Here is a 23,657-nt window from a genome sequence, read left to right on the forward strand (position 1 = left end):
AAAGAAAATTCATTCACCTGTTGTTGTTAAATGTAATTTTCTAATGTTATTTTTGTCAGTAAAATATAATACGATTATTTAGAAACCAAATTCAACAGTTGTTAATGTAATTTTTGAATATTATTTTTGTCAGTAAAATGAAATAAAATTATTTAGAAATGTGCTACGTTCTAAAATCATATTCCTCTCTCCTTCTCTCTCTCTCTCTCTCTCTCTCTCTCTCTCTCTCTCTCTATTTCTCTATTTCTCTTTTTCAACAAAAAAGGAGAAAGAGAAAGGATAAAAATAGAAACCAAAAGAAAAAAATAGAATAATTTGCGAAAAACAAAACAAATTCGACTCGAAGACGATCAAAGATATTTGTAACATAATTTAAAACCAGTCGAATAAAATAGAAAATAAAAAAAAAAGAAAATTAAAATATTTCATAAATATACTACAACTTTAAAGATTTTTTATCTGTTCTATCGTTCACTATACCAATAAAAAATGATTGAAAAAGATTTACAAAAATAAATCTACTCGATGTGATAAATGAACTTAATATAATAGATATCACTTTAATGGGTCAAATTAAATCTGGGATTTATTTTAATCCTAAGTTGTCCTAACACTAACTCACCTCCTCCCCATTTCTCCTCCCAAAAAAAAAAGAGACAGAGACAGATTGACACAAAAAGAGAGAGCGAGAGAGAAAGAGAAAGAAAGAAAAAGATAGAAGATTAAGAAAAGGTAAGTTAACTTGATAATAAATGAAGTTTGAAGATCACATTTTAGAGTCGAATTAAATCTGAAATTTTTGAAAGATTTTCTTTCTATTTCTCTCACTTTCATTCTCTCTCTCTCTCTCTCTCTCTCTCTCTCTCTCTCTCTCTTTCTCATTTTCTTTCTCTTACACATCTGTGACAAGCTTCCGTAGTTTCTAACGAGTGCAGTCGACGTATTACCACGCATTCATCCTTTGTGCCAAGCCCAAAATCCCAGACTCCCAAGCAGCCAACGAACTCCTGGGTACGTTTTCCACGCGGTTATTAACGCGAAGCTGGTTATTTTCCACGTCCACGTCTCCTAACCGTTACAACGAAGTCTGGTAAATCACGCTTCGTTGGAGAATGCCTAGACTTTACTAATGTGTGTATATACACACACACATACATTATTCGCGCGTATGCGTTTTCCGCGTCTATCTCTCATTTTCCGCCCTTCCTCCTCCTTCCCCACTCCCCACTCCCCCCGCAACCCCCTTTTCCTTTCGTGTCTCCCAAAATTTCGCGTATTCTCTTTTACCTCGATTTTTTTCCCAATTTCTTTCTTCCATTTCTTCCTTTTTTGTTACAATACTTATGCGAATGATACTTTGAAAATTTTTCAAAATAGAAAAAAATATATGTGTAAAAACAAAGGGAAGACTGAAATATCTCGAAATCGATTGGTGGATATTTTTTTTGTTTTCTTTTTTTTATATATATATATTTTAGAATTTTTACGAAAGATTTAGAAAAAGAAAAGGAAAAGAGAAAGAGAAAAAAGAAAGAAAGAAAAGTTTGGTGGAAGAGGGGAGGGGCGGGAACGAAATTTGTCGTGCAATCGATTCTGAACTATTTCTATGCGCATAACGCGTGTGCAAACGGGATACGGGATTGATACGGTCCTGAATTCTATTCTGTTATCCGTGAATGATAGCAACGTATCCAGGAAGCGAGTAAAAGCTACGTGAAAGCGTGATATTGAAAGGAGGAAAAGCGAATGCTTTGGTATCGGGGGTAGGAGGGGGTAGATTGAGGGAGGTTGCATCGAAATCGATATGTGAATACCTATACTTGCACCTTTTTTTCTTTCTTCTTTCTTTTACTGCAAAAGGAATGATAAGATCGTTCGAAAAATACCTTCGAATATTGTATTTTGATAAAAATACATTTTTACATATTCCTTTATCATTCCTTTCCTTCTATCTTTCTCTATTTTCTTTTTAGAACAACATGACTTCCAATAACAAGTTTTTAATGATAATAAAAATCTAATATTTATTTTAATTATATTTATTTTTCATTTATTTTATTATTATTTATTTATATATTATTTTAATTAATATTTATTTCTAATATTTATTTTATCATAGATTGTTGTATTCATAAAAGTGCATTCATTTTTTTCTTATTCTTTTTCGTTCTTTTCAATCTTATTTCGGAACCAAATTTAATACCATTGAAATATTTCATTTAATTTTACGAGTATTTTTGTCTCTCTCTCTCTCTCTCTCTCCTCTCAATTTAATTTTAAATATTATATTAAAACTATTCTAATATAATGTTGACACGTGTCAGTTGCACATTTTCTTGTTAAAACATTAAACAAAAATGTCTTACGTAAAGATTATTTTGGTTTCGTAAGAAAATAAATTGAACGAAAATATGAATATAATATATTTTCTCAAACAATAATATCTAAAATGCAGTTAGTAGAATAATCATAAGAGAAACGATTCGTCATAATGACAAGGACGAAGTAATTAATGAAATTGTTAGGAGAGACGTGATGCTTGGGAATAGTTCGTAGGGTAAAATTGTACCATATGCGGGTAGAAACTTGTACATGTATGAAACTTGATAGTGGTGGTGGTTTGGTAATTGAATCGTTTGTGGAATTCCTACGATGATTGTGGGATGGATGCTTGACGCGATATTTAGTACCGTGCTAATTCAAAACCGATCAAAATCAAATATGCCTTTATGATTAATCAAACTAATAATATAAAATTCATTATTTACCGTTTCATATTCCAAAAAGTTTTTTTTTTTTAAACACGTTACTATAAAACCAATTATTTCAATCAACACGTCATATTATTCCAACTTTATATTACTATATATATATTGTTACTATACTATTACTATATATAGTAATATATAGTAATTAATAATATATAATATAACTATATATTACTATATATTACCAATTATTATTACAATACAATGTTGACAAGATTTAAGGAAAAAAAAATGTTTAAACGTTAATTGATTAATCGATTTTTTCCAATCATTTGCCTATACTTAAAAAAGAAAATAAAAAACACTTCAAACTGGACCAATAAAGATTAAAAAGAAAGTTAATAAAACGAAAGATTATTAGTTGGTTGAAAATACTTTAGAATCAAACACAGGGGTGGAGAAATAAAACGAAATTAAATATCAATTGTGACTGTTGGTGAAGTGTAAAAGATAACTTGAAATTTATGAAAATATAGGAGTCTAGATGAATGTAATGATTGGATCAAATACTAACTGGGATCCTTGACGGCAGTGATGACGAGACGGAAGCCATTCATGTTTGTACCCCAGGCGTCGGTGACATATTTCAACGTCACGAAGTTGGTACGCGTATAAATCGCACCAACGCTGTTCTTCGTGTTTCTGCAGGACAGGTCAGCCTGAAAACAAAAGAAAGAAAAATATCCCATGTATTCGTCAGTACACTTTCTCGTTTACTTTTATATATATATATATATATATATATATATATATATATATGTTTGTGCATACGTGAAGTGTGAAAAGATAGATAGAAAGGAAAAGAGAGAGAAAAAAAAAATATAACAACGCGTGTATGAGTGTATACGTGTGTTTCTATCTATTTATTTCTATTTCTCTATTTCCTTTTTCTCTCTTTTTATCTTTTTTTTACCTCCTCCTCCCCTTAATTCTAAAACTCGAAATTTACGAGCAGCTACGATTTTGCGTACCGTTCTGTTACGTCGCAAAGAAATAAATTTATTTCGTTATAATAACAATGCTAGTCTGACCACACACAATGACAATGTTTCACTTCTTCATTTTTATTCTATTTTATTTTATTTTAATTTTTTTTCTTTTACTCAAAATAATTCAAAGATATATTTGCAAATCGATACACAATATTAACACACGTCGTTGATAATAACTAACGAGAAATATTTAATTTATCGTATAATTATTGTTGCTGCTTCGAAATAAATTTATAATGAAAATAATTCTAAATCTAATTGGCATTATTTCGTATTAATAATATAAATAATTCTTATCCAATGAATATATAAATTACAACGGACGATGTAGACAAAAATTTTGCAATAAAAAAATAATCTACATTAATTAATAAGAATAATATCCAATCGTGGGAGAAATTATTTCGATAAAAAGAAATAATAATAATTAATAGCTCGAGATACAAAAAAAGAAAAAAAAGAAAAAAAGAAAAAATACTTAAAAGCATATAATTGTTACGGGGAAGAACAAAAAACTATGCATAAATGTAACACGCGTGTGTAAATGGTGGGGGAGGAGAGGGGGGAGGGCAGAGGAGCCAGTAGGAAGGTAACAACTTGTTGAACGTGAAAAACAAAACGATAAAGATCCTTGACTAAAATTTCAAACGTAATTTTCGCGTTTCGAGTTCGCCTCCCTCTCCCGCCCCCACCCCCATCGCCCTACCCACCCCCTCACACCGCTCACGCTCTCTTTTTTAATCCTTTTCTTTTTTTTTTTAATTTATTTTTTTTCTTTTTCCTCCCTATTCAGGAAAGGTACCTTCGTTATCACAAAATATTAGCCGTTCTGTCCTGGCTCGCTTAATAACTGTCTTCTTGCCGGGCCAATTAGTGCGAGCGGGTTGCTCAGCCCGGAGCGGATAATCTATATTTAATTACCCTCTCACCCTCTCACGCGAACACACGACCTTTTACGGCTTAAAATACATATATATAATAGAATGGAAGAGAGAAAGAGAAATGCATATATGGTACACCTGCCTAATAGTCGACTGCATCGAACAAGTGAAAATAATTAATCCAATATATATATGTATATGTATGTGTATATAAGCGAATAGAAAATTCTAGTGACAAAACTAACAAAGCATATATATGAATTTATATATATTATATGTATATATAAGAACTATATATATGTACGTATATATGTGTGTGTGTACATAAGTAAATAGAAAATCCTCGCAACAGAAACTAATAAAGTATATATGTGTGTGTGTGTGTGTATGTGTAAAATTTATATGATAAATATATATGTGTATGTATTATATGTATATATAAGAATTTCCTATATTTCTATATTATATAATATACTAGTTGTTACATTTGAAATAGATATGCGTATCCTACGATTTTATAAATAAACATTTATAATTTTACTCTCGATTTTTGATATCATATGTAATATATATTTATTATTACAATAATTATATAAAGTTTCATCGATGCACATCGATAAAGAAAAATTTATTTTAATTGAAAAAATGTTATGTTAAATAATAACTAATTTTCGATATATAAATTTCTTTTTTTTTTTTTTTTGTTAAATATTCATAATATTCAATATATTAGTTAGAATTATATGAAATGTGAGACACCGGTTATATGGCAGAAAAATTTGCCAACGTAACTAAACGATTTTAATCCAACGCGACTTATCACCTTTCTCTCTTTCTTTCTTTTTTACACACATAGACACACATACACACACTTACTCACCCATACAGTGTCACAAAATTCTATATAGATCTACGTATATATGTGTATATATGCATATCATATGTACATTTTCACAATTTAGAGTTATTTTCAAGCGTAGTATGGGGTAGCAACGATTAAAAGGGAAGATTTAGAATGTCACCATGCCGTAAGTTGAATTCCTATTCTCCCTCCGACAAAGGGATGATCTTTTCCAACAGCAAAAATGTCGAGAATAGAAAAAAGAAAGAGAAAGAATGATAGAAGATGGTTTCATCCCTTATCTACGGAAAGATAAGGGGAAGAGAATTGGAAAGGGGTGGACATGCGGTGAGAAAAGGGAGAGAACAAAAAAAGGAAAAGAAAAGGGAGGAAAATGAAATCCAAAAAGGATGCCATAAGATCGGATAGACACACACACACACACGCGCGCACACACAAATATGTGTACACAAATACACTGTCAACTAAAAATTAGGAAAAACATTGGTTGTTTTTTTTTTTACAAAAATCAAATACAATCCCATAAATATTGAAATAATTACATCGTTTTTATTAAAAATAATCTTACGACGATTTTTAAAGGATTCTCCAAATTTTCTTATTTTCGATAAAAGTATAATAATTAACAGGACAATTTGAAGAAAAAAAAAGAAAAGAAAAAATATTAATACAAAATATAAAACGTAGTACTCGTAAGAGGCTTTTGTTCTGTTTTTTTCTTTTTACAAATATATATCTTGTTTTTCCAAATTTAATTTGGGATCATAAACTTTTGGCTGGTAATGTATATAAAAAAGCACGTTTTTCGATAATTATGCGAAACGTGAGTAAGAGTGAGAGAGAGAGAGACAGAAAATCACTTTTATTAATGTTAATTTTGATATAAACGAATGCTCGAGAAAAACATAAAGTATCTAATCAACATTTACATAACTGCTTTCATACTATTCCGCGTGATTATGATAACCCTAAAGAAGACCTCGTTGCTGATATCATAATACTATTTTCATTATTAAATTATCTTACTAATGAAAGAAAATAAACAAGGAAAAAGTAAAATGTAAAAAGAATGAAGAGAATAATAGATGAGCGGCGAGTTTTATATAAAAAAAAAAAAAAGAAAATAAAAATAAAAAGAAGAATCTATAACTCGGTTAAGCTTGGTTTTATATAATATTTTACAATGACAAGAAATTAAAAGATAATATTATAGTATGACAATGATGTGTACGTTGTCAGTTTTTAATACGATTAGTAGAATTTAAATTCTTTATCTCATACAATTTTTTTCTTTTTTTTTCTTTTTCTAAAGAAGATATTATTTCCAAATACACAAAGTATCGTATTTAATTTTCACAAATAATTTTATTATCTTAAATTCATCCAACGTAATTATTATTTAGGAAAAAATTTCTTTTTTTGTAATTTCTTAATTTCACGTATTATATTTTCTCGTATATTGCATTTGATAGAATTTTATACAAAAAAATTGTTACGTTTTAATTATACTTATTTCTGCGTATTGCTCTCCCTCTCCCTCTCTCTCTTTTTATAAAATACACGAATGAAATATTATGAAAATTATTGTATTCTTATTTTTAATTATACTATATATTAAATATATTATTTAAATTATATTAATTAAATGTGAAAATACTTTCATTCCAAATAGAATTTCTTTGCACATAAATGCATAAATAAACATATTGATATCGTAAAATTAATAATTTTTAAATATATTATTTTATCTAATATACGCGAATAAAAATTATAAAACGTATCATCTACAATTTCTTATATTTCCAAATATATTTCTCACTACAAAAAAGTATTTCAAATATATGATAGATCAATTAATTAAAAACCTTTTCATCTTTGATTCTTTTATTTTATTCTACGATTCTAAAAGACCTTTCGAATGAAAGATATTTTATATATATTTATATATAAACGTATGTTTTATATATATACATAAATTTAGGATATTAATAATGTTTAAATATATTATTTTATCTAATATGTGAATGAAAATTATAAAACATATAATTTATAATTTTTACATTCCAAATATATTTCTTACTTAATATAATTAAAAAGAACAAATTAGTAAAAAAAAAAAACAGATGGAAATAAAAATTTATAAAGAAGTATTTCAAATATACGATAGATTAATTAATTAATAATGTTTCCATCTTTGATTCACTTATTTTATTCTACGATCCTAAAAGACCCTTCGAATGTAAGATATTTTATATATATTTATATATAAACGTATGTTTTATATATATAATACATAAATTTTAGGATATTAATAATGTTTAAATATATTATTTTATCTAATATATGTGAATGGAAATTATAAAACATATAATTTATAATTTCTTACATTTCCAAATATATTTCTTACTTAATATAATTAAAAAGAACAAAATTAATAAAAAAGAAAAAATAGATGGAAATAAAAATTTATAAAGAAGTATTTCAAATATACGATAAATTAATTAATTAATAATGTTTCCATCTTTGATTCACTTATTTTATTCTACGATCCTAAAAGACCCTTCGAATGTAAGATATTTTATATATATATATATACATGAACGTATATAGATGAATAGATAGAAACAAGGAAGAGAATCGAGCTGACGAGCGTTAGGGTGAAAGGCCCCTTTCTAGCGGTGAATCAACCCTCGACACAAATCGATAAACTACCCCTGTTTCCATTTGTTAAGACCTTAGCCGTTCAAAGGTATTCAGAAGTGTTCAAGACAATTTATCTCGGCATATAAAAGGGTCACAACGATCTCCTCTATATACACCCTACACCATACAGCCTATACCCTATACCTTCTAATCGTTCAGTTAATCGACCCGATAAAACCATCACCGATACAACATCAACCCCGTAAGAAAACAAAAAGAAAAAAAAACAAAAAAATAAACAAAAGGAAACAAATGAACGGGAACGAAACATTTCGACTGATTTTTCAAAATTCAATTCGATTGAAAAACCAGAGAAAAAAATTAAAATTCACTCTAGAACCCTTTTTTTATTTATTTTTCATTTTCTTCTTTCTGTTCGTTCGGAATAATATTCGCATCGAACGAATGCAAGGGAAATTGATCGAATAAGTAAATAAATATATAATGAGGTACAATTAATTGATCAAAAAAAAAAAAGCGATCATAAATAAGAGAAACGTTTTGTTAGAATAACGATTTATTATTATAATTATTATTATTTATCACATTTCTGTCTCTATAGATATTCTTTTCTTTTTTTTTTGGTATAGAATCATAGCAATTAATAATATTTATCGAATATAATAATATATCGTAACTTGATTAATTATTCATACGCGTGACGTTTAAATTAATTTTAATAATAACGTAAAATATTACGTTCGATCGAAGTTATGGATTAATAAAAAAATAAAAAATACCACAAGCAAAAAATAAAAGGATAGAAAAGATGATTTTTCGATCGATCGATTATTACATTTCGATTTAATCGATATTTTCTTTATAATATATTATAATACTCGAATTATAAATATTATAATAATATATTTGATACTTAATTCGATGTTCTTTACTTTTGTATGCTTGCTTTTATACCTCTTGAAAGGTTCTCGAAAAAGAATGTTCTGACGTTTATCATAATTGCATCTTGTGGTTTTCTCTCCATTCTTCTTCTTCTTCTACTTTCCCTTTAACTTCTATACTCTTGTTTAATTCTTTTTATTTTATGCTACAAAACCAACGCATTTCCGAACAAGAACGGAAGAGAGTTAAAGAAAATTAGTATTCGGAATTTGAGTTTTTTTCATTGAAAGAGGTGTAACCATGAATTATGTATAGGACGATTTTCATTCCATTTTTCTTTCTTAACTTTTGGAAAAAGAAAAAAAATCATTTGTAAAAATTTAATACCACGTTATTTTTCTTTTTTTTTTTAATTTGAAAATACGACGATAATATTGAGAGAATCTTTTCTATGAAATATTTTGTTTTATTATCTATTATATTTCTTATCATAACACACACATTATGAGGGTGCATATAGGGCACGTAAAAAATTATATTTCTATAATACATAATAATGTTAATAAAAAATAATTCAGACAATTTATTTCATATTATAAATAATTGCGTTATAAAACTAATACTGACATAATTATTGGCAAATAAATGTTGTGTTAAAACCCATAAGATCCCATATAAATATTATCAATATAATTATTATATTATAATATAAATATTATAATATAAAATGATAATTATAAAATAAATTTAATATTTAAATATAATTTATTTTATTTATAAATTATAAAATAATTATAATATAATATTTATATTATAATATAAAATGAAAGAGAAATGAAAATTATACCAAAATTATTTGTCTTGCATACAAAAACACGGTCATAATTATTGTCAAATAAAATCCTTAAGACCTCGTAAGATCCCATAGATATTATGACTCTCTTATCTTTAAAAAAGGGAACTTAATATCACCAATTTATCGTTTTCGTAAGAGCCTATATAAAGAGGCTTCTACTATACAGGTATAGCAATCAAGCAAGCATGCAAGCAAGAAACCAAGCAAGCATGTAAGAAAGTAAGTAAGCAAGCAAGCAAGTAACCAAGCAGGCAGGCATTCATAGGGTCTTTCCTTCGTTGTATACGATACTACCAACCCTTTGTCCCCCAACCAACCCCTCAACCAACCCTTATTTGTCTCTCTCTTTCTTTCTTCGTCTTATTCATCAACCCTTATATCGTTTCTCTCTTGAATGTATACGATATACGTCAAGTATATAAGATATGTACCACTTAATAGCAATCTAGGCCATCAAACAACCCTAATTGAATTTACTTACATACAATTATTGTCACTAAAATTGACTGCATAAGGAAAAATTATAATCATAATACACATTTTATGAATATAAATGAAATAAAAGTATTGATATATTTTGTTGAATAAAATATCTATCTTTTTAAGAAATTTTCTATGAAATATTTTAGTATAATAATGAGAATGATTAAACTATGATATAATAATTGTAAAGAATAAAATGTTTGTTAATGTTCAATAAAAAATAACAAAAGAGAGAGAGAGAGAGACAGAGAGAATAAAATAAATGTGTGTACTATGTTTATGCACACACTTTTTGCACACATTAAAATACAAATTCGATTCATTATAATTGAAATTACAAAATTAATGATTATTTTAATGACCAAGAGAGAAAAAGTATATGTTGCTTGGTACGAAACTGAATTCTTAAAGGAGAAAAAAAATTATGAGATTTTGTGGTAATTGAAAAATCCTTGAAAATAATACCGTGTACGAGGATAATCATCCAGTAGAAGATAATCTCGATAGTTAGGTAGTATAAGTAATAATAATAGTAATAGTAGTAGTAGTGGTGGTAATAATAATAGTAATAATAGTAATAGTAAGAATCCAATTTTCTTTTCTTTTTTTATTTTATTTCTTTATTGTTTTTTTTTTTTTCGAAGGAAAGAATCGAAGGGACTATAAGAAAAAGAAAGAAAAAAAAAATAAACGCGAAAGGGAGACGGAAGTTAAAAAAAAGAAAATAATAACGAGCAAAGGACGAGGCAGCAGGGGCATGAGAAAGAGGAGGACGAGGAGGAGGAGGAGGAGGGGTGTTGAAACTCAAGAAAGCTCGATTATGCACGCGAGGATCCTTCGTAAGGAGGAAGATAAAAGAAAATAAAAAAAGATAGAAAAAAAATAAGGCTTTTATTCGCGATAAATCGATCGAACTGATGGACCATGAACGAGACGATTAAAGAAAAGAGGTTCAATAGAATGAAAATTAAAAAAAAGAGACTGGAAAAGTATCTCTTCTTACAGTTCTTGAGAAATAAAAAATGGAAAAAAGAAAATAGTACAAAATTACACACCCGAAGTTAAGTATCTAACAGTAAACCATTCTGTAATTTATAAAACAAATACATTATTTATCTTTAAATGAAAGAAAATATTTTCTTCATTATCCAATTGGCTAAAATCTTATTCTATATTAGGGCATATGTTATTCTTTTTTTTGTTTAAATTAAGAAAAAATGTGTTCATTTGATGACTCACGGTAAGAATACACGAAGTGTCGGTAATTTTAATGTTAAAACATACAAATCTGTATTAATTAAATTAATTAATTATTATTTTATATATATATATATATATAAAATTAATATAATAATATATGTAATTATTATTAATATATTAATAACAAGTTATGCTATTTCCCCCCCCCTATTTTTATTCTCGCTTTAGAAAATAATAAAATGTAAAAAATAAAAGGAAAAAGAAGAACGAAGAGATAGAAATGAAATTTCGAATGAATTTTCTTCTTCCTTTCCGATCCTTTTTTTTTTTGTTCTTTTATCTTCCTTTTTTAAAAATATGTATTTTAAAATTAATATTTACATGTTGAGAGAATACTTTGTCAGTTTGAAAACTTTTTAAAATACCCAACCACCTAACACTCGTACATACACACACACACACACACAAACACATTCATAAATATATATATATAAGGGAAGATTCGTGTCTACTTGGAAAGAAAGTTCAAAAACTTTCTTTTCTTCTTCGTTAAACGTGCGATAACGGAGTCCTCGTCCTCGCCGTCGTTGTCTTCGTCGCTTATGGTCTCGAACGATAACGAAAAACTTTGAGAATTTTTAAAGAGAGAAAAAGAGAGAGAGAGAGAAAGAGAGACAAAAAATTTAACTGTAAAACCGTAGAACAATTAATGTTTATACGTGTATATATATGTAATATTACTTTGATATGTAATACTTATTTCAACATTCTTATCTTCGTAAAATACTACAAAATTATATTAAAAATTATTTGAATTTTTACAAACATAACGCGCAAATTTTAATTTTGAATGAATAATAATAATGAAAAAAAAGCATACAAAAATGTACTTCCAACGCAAATAAAAAACGATTGTCAGAATTGTAACGCCAATTTTTGCAAACGTTTCAGAGAAATGATTATTAGTATTATTGTTATTATTATTATTCGATTAATACTTTGTCAGATGCAACATTTTTAATACAACATTTTGTTTTTTATTAAATGTAATATATTGAAACAATCAACAACTATTAGTAAATTATAAATCGTTTTTAGAACGATTCGCTATTCTTCTTTCATTGGTTTTCTTTTTGCTTTTCTTTTTATTATTTTTTTTTTCATTTTTAGAAGAAGGAAAGTTTGTATCGTTTAAACAAGTAAGTTTTAGATACTTCATTATTTAATTACAATGATTTTTTTAGATGTTTCCATAAAACGGGCATGCCTTATCGGCTAAATATTGACACGTTGGTATTGGTGGTACCTCGCACAAACATTTCATACAAGATGAAAAATCTTCCGATGATTGGCTCAATTCGTCACCGAGGTGCATTGTCAAAGTACCGAATTTACACGTCATTTTTTCTGAAATATTATATAAACAATTAATCGAAATTGTTATAGCGTTTCCTTAAACCTTATTCGATATTAACATTAAATAAACAGATTCGAAATGATAATTTTTCTCAATAATTTAGAATTTTCAATAGAGAAAAAATCTTTTTTTCTATTATAATTAAATAAATAAATAATCGTACCGTCCTCGTTTGGTCCAGCATGTTTAGCTTCATCGTGATTATGAATGACAGTGTCATTTGAATTCTCTGTCGAAAAACGATCGAACGTTTGTGTATATTTTACGTTTACCAATGAATTTCAATGAATTGTTAATTATTTACAGGTCGTAATCCATAAATCAATTGATATTAACATTTAATGATTTGAAATTGTTGTGTTGTTTGGCAATAATTAATATTATAATATGAAAATAAGTAAATTAAAAATAATTTATTAAATTTTCTCTGATCAATTGAGTAATGGGACACACCAAGTATTTCTACTCACGGCATCTCGAAGCAAAATTACAACTCTTTTGAGGTGTTTGGTCAGAATAATAAACAGGTGCGCAATTATTCTGAATGTTACTAGGATTTCGAAATTCTGGATTACAATAATCACGATTTGGTTTCTTGCAAAACGGTTCAACGTTCTCTCCTATACAAAATTAATAAATAAATAAATAAAAAGGTAGAACTTTTTATTACTCTACCTTACTTTTTTTGTTTTTGTATTTCATATTCGTTTGATCAATTCTCACCTTTGTAATCGGGTTGACAATAACAATTATTATCGGGATCAGATTCGTCTTTGAAATATTCACCGTCCAAATAAACTTTACCGTTAACTTCGCATTTCGGTCTTTTTTTAATATCGTCGACTAGAGAAAATAAAAATAATAATAATAATAATAATAATAAGATAACTCGACGAATTTAGTATTATTGATATAATCAAACTTCGTCATCTTTCTTACGTAAGCAAATCACACACAAACATGCACGCACACTAGACGACTGTGTTTGACTAATATATATTAAGATTTCTCACTTTCACTTATTCGAAATATAATTTAAAAACTCACGACAAACTTGTTTCCCAGGACAACAATTGTCCGGTGTATGTTTAAAATAACAATTTGGTTCTACGGGACCATGGAAACAATCGACTATTGCACAAGTGAACGAAGCGCTAGAAATAAATTTATTTTATTATATAAAAAAAAAAAAAAATAAGAAAAAAAAATAATAAAACACAATATATACGATACTCGAAGAAATTCATTTCGAAATATGCGAAAATAAAATCATTTAAATATTATTCAAATGAGTATATGATTTTTATTTACGTTAGAAAAAGAAACAAAAATTATAAAAAACACTTACACCCCATCGTATCCCTCACGACAGATACAACCAATATCGCAAGGATTAGCATCTTCCTCTCTTAATTTATCCCCGATTGCATATTCGTGACCATTAACATAACACTTATCCTTAGATCTTGATTTCAACTTATCACAATCGTAACGAATAGCACAACAGTCACCTTCTTTCTCATAAATAGGATTGCAACCCAAACTTTTGTAATATTTCAATGGTCCGGGACATTTGCTTGGATCACATGCTTCGTAATTAAAACATATTTATATTAAATAATAATAATAATAATAATAATAAAAATTAAGTAAATTTATTTCTCTATCTGATTTTTCTTGGATCAAATGCTTCGTAATTAAATCATATTAATATTAAATTATAATAATAATAAAATTAATATAATTAAAAGACATTAAAATTAAAATTAAAAAAATAATAATAATAATAACAACAATAATAATAATTAAAATTAAAAATAAATTCATCTCTGAGATTTTTCATCACTTTCCTATCCGATATAAGATAATACAATAAATATTAATTTTTTTGTTCGTTTGAAACGTTAAAAATAACGATACGAGGTATTTCAAATTAAATTGATTACGATTAAAAATGAAGAAACATCTTTCTTTTTTTTTTTTTAAATATTTGAACTCACCTTGCTCAGCGTAGGTGGGTACGATAATAAAGAGAAGAAGAAATCTCGCACATTTCTCAAATAGAGAATGAGAATTACAGCGTGTCGTCATGATCGAGGATCTCGCGAAAACTCGTCGTCGTTCTTAGTCAACCTCGTATCTTTTATACTTTCGAATGGTCTCTCTGTTATACATATATATATATACACGCACACACACAAACACACACGTATATATACACAAACATTAGTACGAGAAGTAAAAACGAAGAAGAGGGACATAAAACTGTGTGTGTGTATACGTACACATTCGAATGTATTAACGTATGTGTGTTAAATGTGGAAGGAGGAAGGTTGAAGGAGGGATGAGGAGGAGGAAGAGGAGGAACACGAGTTGAATAAAAGTGGGAGAATTGGTTGGTTTATCAGCCGCTAGTCTAACATAAGAGACTTTCCGTATATGTGTGTGTTTGTAGGAACTCATACATTCAATACATTTTAATATACTCGTGTATGTGTGGGAAAACTCGTATTACTTCGATTCACACATTTAAACAATTCTAATATATGTGTGTATGTGTGTAAGATGGGAAAACTCGTATTACTTCAATCGTTATATTCGTATATTCTAACTTATTGCGTGTATGTGTGTTTGTGTGTGTGTGAAGTAAAAGGAGGGAAAAGAAAAGAAAGAAAATGTCAAGTATCTTTGATATGTTAATTGATTATCTGATCCCAAAGAAGAAGCCTTGAAAATAATAACCTATCGGTATTAATATTGTAGAAAACTATTCGATATATCATCATTAATCATTGGGTTAATTATTAATTATATATTATTATTATTATTTTTAGTAATATTATTATAGTATTATTTTTCTTTCGGAAAATACTATATTTATTATATAAAAATAATACTATTTTTATTTATTTAAGAAATATGTATGTATGAAAATGTAATAATAAAATTTGATTATGATTGGATAAATGTTGATTGAAATCAATGATTATGTAATCGATTGTGATATCAATCGATCAGTCTTGAATCTTCAAGTTTTTAAAAGTAGAGTGTACGTTTATATTTGTGTTTACTTTTAAATGTCTCGTATATTTAAATAAATACAAATAAATTTAAAATATATATATATGCGTATACGTTTGTTACTAAAATATTATTTTCGTATTTTTTTCAAAAATGAAACACGAGGTCGTTTGTTAATTTGACAAATGAAAGATATAATTATATCGTAATCTTATATTATTGTTAGTCAAGTAAAAAATTGAATAAAAATAAAAAAGAAAGAAGAAAAAGAGAAAGAAAGAAGTTTATTAATGAGATAAAAAAATAAATTGTGTTCGCTTCTTAAGAGTACTATAAAAGAAACATTTAAGAACGCTTGTTATTCTGATAGATGAAAGATAAAATATAATTTTCATTTTATTTTTTTTTTATTTGCAAAGTTTTACCTTTTGCATTCTTGGAAAAATCTCTATCGGTAAAGAATCGTTTTGCAAACAATTGAAATCTTGTTGCTTGTCATAAATTCACGGATATGTATATAATAATTATGATCATAATGATAATGGATACTATGGAAAACCCCGAAGTAATTAATATGCAATATTCGATCGGCAAGTTTGTAGATAAAAATCAAACGAAACAAGAAATTCCACATAACTCCTATTATTTTCTTTCTTTTTTCTTTTTTCTCTTTCTTTTTCTTATTTTCTTATTTTTATTTACACCCACGACACCTATAAAAACTAATCGTTCGATTAAGTAAGTAAGCTTATTTCTAACTGTATTAATTACGAGTCATTAGAGTGATAACACTCGTATCGTATCGTTCGATAAAAGTTTGTTCGTGCAACTAAAGTTGTGTAACTGTTGTAAATTAATGCATATGTATATGACAGCAAAAGAAAAGAAAAAGAAGGAAAGAAAAAAAAAAAAAAACAAAAATTATTTTTAATGAATTGACGCATGACAAACTACAATGTCTTCCTCATTCGCGACCTTGAAAATATTTTATGACGAACGACTATTATATCATTTTTGATAATCAATATGCACTTGGTTAAATATTTAAAAAAGAATACAAATATAATAGTATAAAATATGTTAATTTTTTGTTGACCTTGACAACTTTGAAGTACACGTGATTGGTTAGTACAAGGAGCATGAGAATTAACTTCTTGCTAGTCTATACAGACAAACAGAGAGAATTTCAAGGCCAACTAAATGATCGATATCTTCTTCACGTACTTACTTATACTTACTTAAACCCATGTATGTATTATATTAAATATGCGTGTATGTATGTATGTATGAGTGGCATGAAGTACATGTGTGCTTGGTACGTGTATGTGTGTGTGTGTGTGTGTTAAATAGATAAATTAAAAAGAAAATCTCGATGTATAAATCTCAATATTTGAACAAGAAGTATCTTATTCTTTCCAATTATTCATGATGATGGTAATATGTATTATATTATGTGTAATCTAACCGAACGTGCAGTTTATTTTTAATCTTTTACGTTGTTTACTTTGTTCACGCTTATCGCGTATTTTTCTTCTTAATAAATATCTACTACATGTTTCTTAGAATAACAAATTTAACTCTGCCGATCAATATTGTTATCAACTTTTCAATATTTTAACGAGCATCTCAGATTATTATAATGAATTCATTCAATTAGATTAATGTCTTGTCATTAATAAATGATAATAATAATAATAGTAATATAAATAAAATTAAATTAATTAGAACAATCGATAATTACATATTTATATATATGTAAGAATATGTAAAATTAGTAAATAATATGATAAAAATAATAAAATATGATTTTGTGTAAATATTTCACAAGGATGCATCAAATTTAATAATAATAATAATAATAATAAAATAATATTGGATTATATAATTAATATCCGTATTATAAATATATTTGAAGAAAATATCTGTAATAATTTGGTCCAAATGGAAATGAGGTTATTCTTGTTTATTTTTCTATAAAACTTATTAAAGTAATATCGAAAGTTATTCTCATATCGATGATCAAAGTACAGAAAAGGGAAATACGATTTTATCGAAAAGGTAGGGAAGAAAGAAAACGCGTGTAAGTGCGAACGATGACAAAGGGAAAGAACCGATCGGCCGGTTTATGGGAATCCAATGACACGAGAACAGAAAAGAAGAAGAACAACAACAACACAAGAACAAAAGAGAAAGAAAGAGAGAGAGAGAGAGAGAGAAAAAGTTTATATTTATATCTACACATATTATACATACGCATATGCACACACGTATGCATGTATATATATTTAGATGTACATGCATTTCTGCAATATCTTACACGAGTATAAAATTCACAAAGGACTCTTGATATCGTTTCGTGATCGCGTGCGGTGGGTTCGTCCCTTTTAAAGGAATATACTATATAAAAAAAAAAGAAAAAGAAAAGAAAAGAAAATAAACTGCAAGCACCGAAAAGGAAAAATTTGGTTAAAACATTATCTCGTACGTGATATCAAAACGTATTATTATCCCCAAGTATTTCTAAAGTATTTCTAAAACATACATAAATGTTATCTCGTATGAAGAATTCGATGGATAAAAAAAATTGAAAAAGATAAAAAAAACATAATCTGTAATTGAAATTCTAGACACGTTCGAATGTTTATTAAAATTTTTATCAAATTAAAAAAAATAATAAATTATTTTGATCTATCAATTAATATACGTTACAAACTTGTCTAAATGTTCGAATAATTAAAAAAAAAAAAGTCCTATAAATTATTAGATAAATATTTATTGTAAAAGAAAAAAAAATAAACAAAAAGTATTAAAATTGATATAGAAATAATTGATTGGTATTCGTTAAATTCGGCGCCAATCAATGCGCCAATGTAGTGTAGATGGCGCGTTTTATCTAGGGATATCTAGTGATTAATAAGCGTGTGCTGGGATTTTTCCGTTGCAGTAGAAAAAGGGAAATTCCCATTTTGAAATACGACAACGTGTTACATCCATAGAAATTCTAAATTCCAACAACTATCGGTGTTATATGTACAATCCACAAAAACCTTCTAACAGTATTAACACTAAATTGCGTGAGCGGTTAGATAAAAAAGACATATATATCTAAATATAGAATGAAATTTAAGCGAATTGAATAGCAAACAAAATATTATCTTTTATTTAAAAAACGAATAATGCATATTTAATACGTTTTCACCGTATTTTTACGAATTACAGAATGAAATCATTTGACCAGGCACGTGATAGCTTTATTAGGGTTAATAATTGATGGTATAGAATCGATTGGAATCAGAATGAATGAAGTATTAAATAAGACGAAAGTTTGAATAGATCATAGAAAGAAAAAATGAAAGAAAGAAAGAAAGAGACAGAGAGAGAGAGAGAGAAAGAGGAGTGGGTCTCCTTATAGAAGATCTAGGGACCCTAGAGTACTAGAGTTCAAAACTTTGGAATAGCATTTTGCGGTTCGTAGGGAGAATATATTGGCAAAGTAAAGAATCGAGTTTACGGGAGAAACGTTCCGGCCAACATAAATTCGGTCAACTTAATACAACAATGTTTAACGGCCTCGGTAAATGCTAACTTTTCACATACGCGTTCATACACGTTCATATACCAAATACATACATACATACATAGATAGATATATATATATTAATATATATGTACACGTATATAAAGTCTTAGATCTTCGTTCTTGAACGTCTCCGAAACACCAAAAGCAGCCAAAAGCAGAACCAGAACCAGAACCAGCACTAGCACCAGCAGCAGCAGCAGCAGCAGCTTGCGGACTGTTCCAGCAGGTTCCACGAACTTACGAAATTCCTTCGCGGTAAGCGTACTGCACAAATTCTCCAGACGCGATATCGCAACGTAAGGAAGTTTAAAGTCGTCGTTATCATTTCCCGTTACCGACAAAATAGATGTTGCTACAGTTCCTGCTGTTACTACTATTGGTAGTGGTCCAGTATGTGTTATACCAGTGGTAGTCAACTTGATCCCTACCGCCCAGTACAGAGGGATGTTCTTGGTTTCATAGTGGGTGGGTAAAGTGTCCTATACTTTTGTCCAATATTGAAGAAATATTCTCTTTTTCTTTTCACATATATATGTTTAATTGCAATTTAATATTTTCATTTAATTTCGATATGAAACAATAGATCGTAATATATAATATAATTGTAATATAAATTATAGTATTACAATTATTAAATTATAATGTAATTCCAGCGAACAGAAATATATCACGAAAAAACAAAATTATTTTATATAATTAATATACAATTAAAAAAAAAACAATGAATGTGTCGGAAAATTAACTTGGAAGAAAATCACGCGTGCGTAAAGTATAAAAAAGAAAAAGAAAATTAATTAGCGATAAAATGAAAAATCCAATAAAAATGAATAATCAAACAAAGAAGTTTAAAATATCTAAAATTACGCGTAAAACTATTTAAAACTGGCAATGTTCTTGGCTTTAAGTTAACCGTCCGGCACGGATTATGTATTAATTTATTAATCGGCTAACACCACACCTAAAGAGAAAGAGAGAGAGAGTGAGAGAGTGAGAGAGAGAAAGCAAACAGATAGCTGTGCGTCCTTAATAGGCAGATAACGAACAAACCCCTCGACGCGAGTTCACTCGCGAGTATCTGATTCAATTACTCGAGCTGGCTTAAGTAATAGCACGCTGCTGCTACAGTGTTGTTACAACTTCTACGAATCGGGGGTTTCGAGGAGAAGAAAGAGAAGGAGAATGGTGTGGGAGCGAACGGGGAAAAGGGAGTAAATGAAGGTAGATAGGTGGGTAGATGGGGGTTGGTATACGAGATGTAAGTACCAACAACGTTCGACGAACCATGTTTCGTATTACACGATGACACCAATCTTCTTTTTCACTCTGTTAGTTATACATACACACTTATACATATTTATATATATATATATATATAAATTCATATATTTAGACTAGTATATATCCTTTGAAACTTCTCTACGGTGAAGTTTAATTCAAGAAGTTGGGTGAAACGTTCTCGCAGGCAAGTGGAATGACGAAGAAGAAAGACAGGAAGAAAGTTGTGGACAGTATTCTATTTCTATCTTTCTCTCTCTCTCTGTCTCTATCTCTTTTTCTCTCCTTCCTTCTTTTACTCCAGCTGTCTCTCTGTTTCTTATCTATTTTCTCTCTTTTTCTTATTACAGCAGCAGCAGCAGCATCCAAACAACTTGCTCGATCGAATTTCTTCGTGTAATTTCTCTCCTCCCTCTCCCTACTCCTTCCACACGCCTCCTTAAAACCCTCTACTACTCTTATTCTTTCTCTTTTCTTCAAAATAATAGTAATAATAATAGTAATAAAATATTTGTCCTTGTAAAGTATTTAAATTATTAATTTAAAGGTATAAATCAATCCAGTGAAAGAAGCGTGAAATATGTAAAAAAATTAAAGTTCAATAAATAATAATAAAAACACAGAGAGAAATGTTATTAATTCGATATCTAAAATAAGAAAAATAATTAATATCTATTTCTCTGGTTTTTAAAACGACGGACAATTGAAAAGTGTAAAAAATTATAAAACCTTTTCTAATTAATTCTAAGAAATTATTGCTATATAAAATTTAAAGCTCTCTCTCTCTCTCGCTCTCTTTATTTAAATTATTTCAAGTAAGAAACATTAATATAACGAACAGGTAAAATATTTGAAAAAGCAAAATGCAAACAATATAATTTTAATTATAAGTAAGAAAAACAATTATTTTCTTTCTCTCTCTCTCTCTCTCCCTCTTTCTCCCTCTTTCCTTTCTAAAACAAACTTAAAATAAAAAGAATTAAAGAGAAACAAAAAATGGATACAAAATGAAAAATATCTGTAAAATCTTGTTCTAATTAATTCTAAGAAATGATTGCAATAAAATATAACTCTTACTCTTACTCTCTCTCTCTCTCTTTATTTTAAACTTAAAATAAAACGATTAAAAAAAGAAAAAGTATAAAAAAGGAGAAGAAAACAAAAATGATAAATATTTTAAAAAACCTTTTTGTCCCAATTAATTCTAACAAAATAATTAAGAAATTCGATAACAACGATTAATGCATCAAGTCCTTTATCATTCTAGATCTCTGACGATGATATGGATGAAAAAAGAAGAAAAAAAAAAAGAAAATAAAAGATAGAAAAAGAGAGAGAGAGAGAGAGAGAGTGTGTGTGTGAGAGAGAGAAAGAGAGAGAGAGACAAATGAATAATTGCAAGTCCTGTAACATATAACGAACGTATCACTTCATCTCTTTTATCCCCTTTCTCTATCACTCTCGAATTTCATCTAGTGCAGGAATGCTGTAATTAATCTCGATCGACTAGTATGGATTGTCCGGCACTCGAGGGTTGGGGGTGGGGGGTGGGAGGGTGGGGGGGGCTGGGCCATTCCTAGATCCAAAAGCCGATGAGTCAATTTCTCCAACGGTATCGATCAGTTACACAGTTCCAACTCGAACACGTGAATTTGATTGCGGCTATGAGTTTACCTCCCCTCCCCCCACACCTACCTGGTCCATATTACTTTCTTTCTCTCTTTTTCTCTTTCTCTCTCTCTCTCTCTTTTTCTCTTTCTCATCTGTGGTTTCCCCAGCCAAACGTTTCATCCCTATGAAAACTTTTCACCTTTTACAAAAAAAAAAAAAAAAATAGAAAAAAAGAAAAAATCGAATAATACTGGACCAACAAATTTCTTTTTTTCCCTCTTAAACTACCGAAAATTTTACAAGTATATTACATGTGTATGTGTGTGTGTGTGTGGGTGTTGTGGTGTGTGTGTATGTGCACGAGAAAGAGAAAGATAGAAAGAAAGAGGAAAAAAAAACAACATGAAGGAACGAAAAAGGGCCGAGAAGTGGAAAGGTTTTTTGGCATGTTCACAGAGAGAGAGAGAGAGAAAGAGAGAGAAATAAGGACGAACATGGAGGCTTAACGGGCCATTAAGTAGACCATAAAAAAGATTAAAGTTAAACCGCCATTATGCAAAATTACATTGCTCTCCGTGCTGTACCGTATGTCTGCACTTTCTCTCTCTCTCTCTCTCTCTCTCTCTCTTTCTTTTCTTTTTATTTTTTTGTTATACGAATGACAGAGATAGGTAGAAAAACATCTATATAAAATGTACACGTCGTATATATATATATATATATATGTATATCATACACGTGCATTTATATATTTATAAGCGTAGGTTGTTGTATTCGTGTTAACGTAAAACCACCAACTCACGAAGAGAATTATACGTGCCAAAAAAACGGAAGAGTAATTTAACCAGCTCGGATATTCCGCTAATTGTACACCTCAGAACTTTATTTGTTGTTATTTATTCTTTTTTCTTTTTTTCTTTCTTCAACTGCCTACTACTACTACGCGGAACAAGAGAAATTGCAATTGCATCCGTTTTTCGTTCTTCTAGTTTTATCTTTTTTTTAAACGCATTTTTACACCGTTCCTTATAAATATCTGCCTAAAGGCACGTAAGTTTTGCGATTGATATTAAATAGTTTGTAGCGAAATTATTATTATTATTATTATAATAAGTTAACGCAACTAACGAATAATATAATTTAAACGTAAATATTTTTCTAATAC

The 23,657-nt window shown here is 28.3% G+C and overlaps 2 protein-coding genes across 3 annotated transcripts in view; both read right to left on the bottom strand.

The window, feature by feature from the left end:
• The window catches only part of LOC122518047, a 151,283-nt gene that overhangs the window by 23,117 nt on the left and 104,509 nt on the right, over positions 1-23,657 (bottom strand). For both annotated transcript variants that reach the window (XM_043636717.1, XM_043636725.1), the window contains exon 3: positions 3,283-3,427. In XM_043636717.1, the coding sequence (XP_043492652.1) occupies positions 3,283-3,427 (145 nt within the window). The remainder of the gene's footprint in view (positions 1-3,282; positions 3,428-23,657) is intronic.
• LOC122518060 (kielin/chordin-like protein) lies at positions 12,789-15,194 on the bottom strand. The gene is made up of 7 exons (XM_043636737.1): positions 15,006-15,194; positions 14,354-14,594; positions 14,053-14,159; positions 13,729-13,848; positions 13,476-13,625; positions 13,169-13,234; positions 12,789-12,995 (listed from the first exon to the last, which is right to left on the bottom strand). The coding sequence occupies exons 1-7, from the start codon at positions 15,094-15,096 to the stop codon at positions 12,829-12,831; spliced, it is 942 nt and encodes a 313-aa protein (XP_043492672.1). The 5' UTR covers positions 15,097-15,194; the 3' UTR covers positions 12,789-12,828.

The sequence above is a fragment of the Polistes fuscatus genome, unplaced genomic scaffold (genome assembly GCF_010416935.1).
Source record: "Polistes fuscatus isolate 324 unplaced genomic scaffold, CU_Pfus_HIC Scaffold1, whole genome shotgun sequence".
Lineage (NCBI taxonomy): Eukaryota > Metazoa > Arthropoda > Insecta > Hymenoptera > Vespidae > Polistes > Polistes fuscatus.